The sequence below is a fragment of the Cetorhinus maximus genome, unplaced genomic scaffold (assembly GCF_964194155.1).
Source record: "Cetorhinus maximus unplaced genomic scaffold, sCetMax3.hap1.1 HAP1_SCAFFOLD_3391, whole genome shotgun sequence".
NCBI lineage: Eukaryota > Metazoa > Chordata > Chondrichthyes > Lamniformes > Cetorhinidae > Cetorhinus > Cetorhinus maximus.
In genome coordinates this window covers 20,001-27,883 of record NW_027599304.1, presented here as the reverse complement: position 1 = coordinate 27,883, position 7,883 = coordinate 20,001, and the positions used below count along the sequence as shown (strand labels likewise).

General features: G+C 56.5%; 1 protein-coding gene across 1 annotated transcript in view; it reads left to right on the top strand.

Annotated features, from left to right (window-relative positions):
• Positions 1-1,224: 1,224 nt before the first annotated feature.
• LOC144677994 (girdin-like) overlaps positions 1,225-7,883 on the top strand; it is a gene marked incomplete at both ends in the record, with an annotated part of 16,744 nt that continues 10,085 nt past the window's right edge. Inside the window, 3 exons of the mRNA XM_078537931.1 lie at positions 1,225-1,366; positions 2,318-2,476; positions 6,800-6,961. Of these exons, the coding sequence (XP_078394057.1) occupies positions 1,225-1,366; positions 2,318-2,476; positions 6,800-6,961 (463 nt within the window). The remainder of the gene's footprint in view (positions 1,367-2,317; positions 2,477-6,799; positions 6,962-7,883) is intronic.

Below are 7,883 nucleotides of genomic sequence, written 5' to 3'. Positions count from 1 at the left end.
GACCCTCACTCACCCTCACTCACCTTCACTCACTCACCCTCACTCACCCTCATTCACCTTCACTCACCTTCACTCACTCACCCACTCACCCACACACTCACTGACTCACTCACCCTCACTCACTCACAATTCACTTATTCACAACCATCACTCCCTCAGCCTCACTGAGTCATTCAATCACACTCACTCACCATCACCCACCCTCACTCTCTCATCCATCCTCACACACCCTCAGTCATTCACCCTCACTCACTCACCCTCACTCACTCACCCTCACTCAGCCACAAATAAAGTGTCGGGGGTGTGGTTTATTCATTCGTGGGATGTGGGTGTCACTGGCTGGGCCCAGCATTTATTGCCCATCCCTAATTGCCCCTTAAGAAGGTGGGGGTGAGCCGCCTTCTTGAACCGCTGCAGTCCCTGTGGTGTAGTTACGCCCACAATGCAAGGGGGGAGGGAATCTCTGGGGGTCCCTGGGAGGGGGTGGAGGCCTAAATGGGTGAAAGCACTCCATCGCCCACAACCCCAGGGTGCATGAGTCCTGATCTCCAGATCCATTCACTCAATCGCCCTCTCCTGGGCTCCGATCTCAATGAACTAATAACTTAGATCTCCCTTACTGTACATTTCTGTCCGTCTCTCTCTCCCCCTCCCTCTCCCTCCCTGTCTCTCCCTCTCACTCTATCCCTCTCCTCTCCCTCTCTCCCCACTCTCTCCCTCCCTCTCTCTTCCTCTCTCTCCCTCTCCCTCTCTCTACCTCTATCCCCCCTCTCTCCCTCCCTCTCTCTCCCTCTCACTCCCTCTCTCTTTCCCTCTCTCTCGCCCTCTCCACTCCTTCCCTCTCCCTCTCCCTCTCTCCCCCTCTATCTCTCTTGCTCTCCCCCTCTACCTCTCTCTCTTCCTCTCTCCCCCTCTATCTCTCTTGCACTCCCTCTCTCCCTCCCTCTCTCTCTCTCTCCCCCTCTCGTTCCCTCCTCTCTCTCTCACCCTCTCCTCCTCTCTCCCTCTCCCTCCCTCTCTCTCCCTCTCTCCCTCTCCCCCTCTCTCCCTCCCTGTCTCTCCCCCTCTCTCCCTCCCTCTCCCTCTCTCTCTCTTCCTCCCTCTCTCTCTCTCTCTCTCTCCCCCTCTCCCCCTCTCCCTCCCTCTCCCTCTCTCTCTCTCCCTCTCTCCCCCCCCTCTCTCCCCCTCTCCCCCTCTCTCCCTCTCCCTCTATCTCACTCTCAGTAACTACAAGCTTTTGGAAGAGAAGCTGGAGTCAGTGTTTAAGGAGACATTGGCGATCAGAGAGACTCACATCACCAACCTGAGGTGCCAGCTGGACGAGGCTGTGCGACGTAACCAGGAGCTCTCCGACCAGCTGCAGGAGGTGAGTGGGTGGCGGGAGCTTTGCCCTGAATACCAGGACTGCATGGGTGCGTGGCAAGACCCATAGCTTTGTGACACGGTGAGCCATCTCCAGCATGGGAGGCTTGTGTTCGGCCCTTCAGATCTGCGCAGGATCTCACTGCAAAATGTGGCCACTTTGTTGGGGTTTGGAAGGGGAGAGGGTAAATTCCAGAGATCAGGAGCTCCCACCAGCCTGCTCTATCTCATGGCCCTTTTTCAGGGGCGGAGGGAGCCTTAACTCATTCAGGACATCTCCAGGTCTGGATCCCGACCTAGTCGCAGGCCTCTCGACCTAGTCGCAGGCCTCCCGGCCTAGTCGCAGGCCTCCCGGCCTAGTCGCAGGCCTCTCGACCTAGTCGCAGGCCTCTCGACCTAGTCGCAGGCCTCTTGGCCTAGTCGCAGGCCTCCCAGCCTAGTCCCACTTGGCCTAGTCACAGGTTTCTCGGCCTAGTCGCAGGCCTCTTGGCCTAGTCGCAGGCCTCTCGACCTAGTCGCAGGCCTCCCGGCCTAGTCGCAGGCCTCCCGGCCTAGTCGCAGGCCTCTCGACCTAGTCGCAGGCCTCTCGACCTAGTCGCAGGCCTCTTGGCCTAGTCGCAGGCCTCCCAGCCTAGTCCCACTTGGCCTAGTCACAGGTTTCTCGGCCTAGTCGCAGGCCTCTTGGCCTAGTCGCAGGCCTCTCGACCTAGTCGCAGGCCTCTCGACCTAGTCGCAGGCCTCTCGGCCTAGTCGCAGGCCTCCCAGCCTAGTCCCACTTGGCCTAGTCACAGGTTTCTCGGCCTAGTCGCAGGCCTCTTGGCCTAGTCTCAGGGCTTTGGACCATAATCCATCAAGGACACCGGCAGAGCCAGGGAACCCCCTGCCCCATCCTCTCTAACTGTGTCCCTGCCCCACAGATCACTATTTTAAAAAACCACCACGATCTCCTTTCCAGTTAAAGCGGAACTTGGAACAGGCGGGGCCGAGGGAAGAAGCAGCGGACCAGTTGGTTGCCATGGCGAGGGAGGCAGAGACACCACTGGAGATGAAGCCGGAACGCCGGGAGAGTATCAAGGAAGCAATCAGTGATCGTCTGATTGAGGTTGAGAGAGAGGTAAGGGCTGCAGACCCCAGAGAGGGCAATGGGATTGTTGTGAGTTGGGCCTCTCTCTCCTCCCCTGTCTTATTGTCCAGCAATACAACTCAAAGGTCCCCTCTAGGCCTCATTCATGAAGCCATTGTTTTCGTTCCCCGCTCCAAACTCTGTTCCTTAATGACCAACTCCACCCCTCTCCATGGCAACAGTCTGAGATTAACCAGTCTTGGTGTCACATTCGACCCAAGATCAGCTTCCGACCTCATATCTGCACCATCACTAAGACGCCTATTTCTGCCCGACTCCACCCCTGTCTCAGCTGATCTGCTGCTGAAACCCTCAACCCTGCCTTTGTCTCTTCGACGATTCCAACTCACTCCCAGCTGGTCTCCCACACCCTACCCTCAATAAACTTGAGGTCATCCTGCTGCCTGTGTCTTAGCTCATAGCAAATTCCCTTCCCCTATCACCCCCTGTGCTCGCTGACCAACACTGGCTCCCGGTCAAGCAACATCTTGATTTTAAAATTCTCATCCTTGTTTTCAAACCCTTCGTTCCTCCCTATCTCTGTAACCTCCTCCATCCCCTACAACCCTCCCTATCTCTGTAACCTCCTCCATCCCCTACAACCCTCCCTATCTCTGTAATCTCCTCCATCCCCTACAACCCTCCCTATCTCTGTAATCTCCTCCATCCCCTACAACCCTCCCTATCTCTGTAACCTCCTTCATCCCCTACAATCCTCCCTATCTCTGTAACCTCCTCCAGCCCCTACAACCCTCCCCATCTCTGTAACCTCCTCCAGTCCCTACAACCCTCCCCATCTCTGTAACCTCCTCCAGTCCCTACAACCCTCCCTATCTCTGTAACCTCCTCCAGCCCCTACAACCCTCCCTATCTCTGTAACTTCCTCCATCCCCTACAACCCTCCCTATCTCTGTAACCTCCTCCATCTCCCCTTTCTCTGTAACCTCCTCCAGCCCTCCCTATCTCTATAACCTCCTCCATCCCTCCCTATCTCTGTAACCTCCTCCAGCCCCTACAACCCTCCCTATCTCTGTAACCTCCTCCAGCCCCTACAACCCTCCCTATCTCTATAACCTCCTCCAGCCCCTACAACCCTCCCTATCTCTGTAACCTCCTCCAGCCCCTACAACCCTCCCTATCTCTGTAACCTCCTCCAGCCCCTACAGCCCTCCCTATCTCTGTAACCTCCTCCAGCCCCTACAACCCTCCCCATCTCTGTAACCTCCTCCAGCCCCAACAACCCTCCCTATCTCTGTAACCTCCTCCAGCCCCTACAACCCTCCCTATCTCTGTAACCTCCTCCAGCCCCTACAACCCTCCCTATCTCTATAACCTCCTCCAGCCCCAACATCGCCCCTTTCTCTGTATTCTCCTCCAGCCCTCCCTATCTCTGTAGCCTCCTCCAGCCCCTACATCCTCCCTTTCTCTGTAACCTCCTCCAGCCCCTACACCCCCTCCCTATCTCTGTAGCCTCCTCCAGCCCCTACATCCTCCCTTTCTCTGTAACCTCCTCCAGCCCCTACACCCCCTCCCTATCTCTATAACCTCCTCCAGCCCCTACAACCCTCCCTATCTCTGTAACCTCCTCCAGCCCCTACAACCCTCCCTATCTCTGTAACCTCCTCCAGCCCCTACAACCCTCCCTATCTCTGTAACCTCCTCTAGCCCCTACAACCCTCCGAGATCTCTCCACTCCTCCAATTCCGGCCTCTCGAGCATCCCCCGATTCCCATCGCTCCACCATTGGCGGCCGTTCCTTCAGCTGCCTGGGGGCCCTAAGCTCTGGAATTCTCTCCCTAAACCTCCCCACCCCTCTCCCATTCTTTAAGATGCTCTTTAAAATCGACCTCTTTAACCAAGACGAGGAGACCATTCAGCCCCCTTGAGCCTATACAGGAGGCAGCAGCCATTCAGCCCCACTCGAGCCTGTTACGCAGGAACACGAGTGTGTGTGTAATTTTTTTATTCACGGGGTGTGGGCGTCGCTGGCTAAGCCAGCATTTATTGCCCTTCCCTAATTGTCCCTGTACAGAGGGGTAGTTAAGAGTCGACCACATTGCTGTGGGTCTGGAGTCACACGTAGGCCAGGCCGGGTAAGGACGGCAGATTTCCTTCCCTAAAGGGGACATTAGTGAACCAGATGGGTTTTTACGACAATCGGCAATGGTTTCAATAGATTTTAATTCCAGATTTTTATTGAATTCAAATCCCACCATTTTCCATGGCGGGATTCGAACCCGGGTCCCCAGAGCATTATCCTGGGTCTCTGGTATACCAGCCAAGCGATAATGTCAGCACACCATCATATATATATGTACATGTGTGTGTGTGTGTGTGTGTGTGTGGGAGTGTGTACATGTGTACGTATGTGTGTATGTGTGTGTGTGCGTGTGTGTGTGTATACGTGCATGTGTGTGTGTGTGTGTATGTGTGTGTGTGTACGTGTGTACATGTGCGTGTGTGTGGGAGTGTGTGTGTGGGAGTGTGTGAGAGTGTGTGTGTGGGAGTGTGTGAGAGTGTGTGTGTGTGTACATGCGTGTGTGTGTGTATACGTGCGTGTGTACGTGTGTGTACGTGTGTACGTGTGTACGTGTGTGTGTGTGTGTGAGTGTGTACGTGTGTACGTGTGTGTGTGTGAGTGTGTATACGTGCATGTGTGTGTCTGTGTGTACGTGTGTGTGTGTGTGTGTTTGCGTGTGTACATGTGTATGCGTGTACGTGTGTGTGTGTGTGTTTGCGTGTGTACATGTGTATGTGTGTACGTGTGTGTGTGTGTGGCTGTTTCTCATTCAAAGATTCTCGAAAGTTGATCCAGAGGATTTAGAGATTTAACGTGTAACACATGTTTGAGAGGAGCAGGGCAGCTTGGACTGTGTTTTCCAAAGCTGCCCCCACTGGGGGTCACTGCTGCCTGCTCTGAGAGTCTGGTTGAGATTGATTAATCCCTAATTAGTCAATAATTCTATTATCGTTGGATCAAGCGACCTCTCAGGCTAGCCCAGGTGTACGCAATAGGCCTTGGCACTTCCAATGTCCCTTAAGGGACAGATTAGCCTGTGCTCAGGCCTGTGATTTATGTACAATCCCAGCCATAGCAACAGTTGCCAACACTGGCAATCCTGGCCCACGGAGCCTGGAGGACCCCGCCAGTCAGCGCAAAGACCAGCAAAACCTTCTTCCCTCATCCTCACCCCAGGGTCTGGCGTCGAATCCAGCCCCCCACCCTCGAAAGGAAGAAAAGACTTGCATTCATATAGCGTCTTTCACCACCCCAAGCGCCTCTCAGCCCAAAGAAGTCTCCTTGAAGTGTAGTCACTGCTGAATGTGCGCACAGCAAGATCCCACAGAGAGCAATAATGACCCAGATCACCTGTTCTTTCCTAACTGACATTGGTTGAGGGATAAATATTGGCCCCAAGACACCGGGGAGAACTCCCACCTCCCCACCCCGGCTCTCCTTCCAATAGTGGCCGTGGGATCTTTTACATCCACCCGAGAGGGCAGGCCTTGGTTTAACGCCTCATCTGAAAGTGCTCCCTCAGCACTGACCCTCCGACAGTGCAGTGCTCCCTCAGTGCTGACCCTCCGACAGTGCAGCACTCCCTCAGTACTGACCCTCCGTCAGTGCAGCACTCCCTCAGTGCTGACCCTCCGACAGTGCAGCACTCCCTCAGTACTGACCCTCCGACATGTCAGCACTCCCTCAGTACTGACCCTCCGTCAGTGCAGCACTCCCTCAGTGCTGACCCTCCGACAGTGCAGCACTCCCTCAGTACTGACCCTCCGACATGTCAGCACTCCCTCAGTATTGACCCTCCGACAGTGCGGCGCTCCCTCAGTACTGACCCTCCGACAGGGCAGCACTCCCACAGTACTGACCCTCCGACAGGGCAGCACTCCCTCAGTACTGACCCTCCGACAGGGCAGCACTCCTTCAGTACTGACCCTCCGACAGGGCAGCACTCCCTCAGTACTGACCCTCCGACAGGGCAGCACTCCCTCAGTACTGACCCTCCGACAGGGCAGCACTCCCTCAGTACTGACCCTCCGACAGTGTGGCGCTCCCTCAGTACTGACCCTCCGACAGGGCAGCACTCCCTCAGTGCTGACCCTCTGACAGTGCAGCACTCCCTCAGTACTGACCCTCCGACAGGGCAGCACTCCCTCAGTGCTGACCCTCCGACAGTGCAGCACTCCCTCAGTACAGGCACTGAGGGTGTCAGTCTGCATTGTGTACTCGTGTCCCTGGTGTGGGGCTCAAACTCACGACTCAGGAGGGAGACCGAGCTGATGCTTTAACAATTCTCTTTACAGAACGCGACGCTTCTAGCTGAGAAGGGAGCACTCACCAGCCACGTGAGGCAACTGGAAACACAGAACACCAACCTCCAGGCCCAGATCCTGATGCTGCAGAAACATACTGTGACCCTGCAGGAACAGAGCTCCAATCTCCAGACGCTAAACGCTCAGCTGCAGGTGAGGATATCAGACCTTAACCCAACCCCATCAAACAGTGCAGCACTCCCTCACTACTGACCCTCCAACAGTGCGGCGCTCCCTCACTACTGACCCTCCGACAGTGCGGCGTTCCCTCACTACTGACCCTCCGACAGTGCGGCGCTCCCTCAGCACTGACCCTCCGACAGCGCGGCGCTCCCTCACTACTGACCCTCCGACAGTGCGGCGCTCCCTCAGCCCTGACCCTCCGACAGTGCATCACTCCCTCAGCACTGACCCTCCGACAGCGCGGCGCTCCCTCACTACTGACCCTCTGACAGTGCGGCGCTCCCTCACTACTGACCCTCCGACAGTGCGGCGCTCCCTCACTACTGACCCTCCGACAGTGCAGCACTCCCTCAGCACTGACCCTCCGACAGTGCAGCACTCCCTCAGCACTGACCCTCCGACAGCGCGGCGCTCCCTCACTACTGACCCTCCGACAGTGCAGCACTCCCTCAGTACTAACCCTCTGACAGTGCGGCACTCCCTCAGTACTGACCCTCCAACAGTGCGGCGCTCCCTCACTACTGACCCTCCGACAGTGCGGCACTCCCTCAGTACTGACCCTCCGACAGTGCGGTGCTCCCTCAGTACTGACCCTCTGACAGTGCAGCACTCCCTCAGTACTGACCCTCCGACAGTGCGGTGCTCCCTCAGTACTGACCCTCCGACAGTGCGGTGCTCCCTCAGTACTGACCCTCTGACAGTGCAGCACTCCCTCAGTACTGACCCTCCGACAGTGCGGTGCTCCCTCAGTACTGACCCTCTGACAGTGCGGCACTCCCTCAGTACTGACCCTCCGACAGTGCGGCGCTCCCTCAGTACTGACCCTCTGACAGTGCAGCACTCCCTCAGTACTGACCCTCCGACAGTGCGGTGCTCCCTCACTACTGACCCT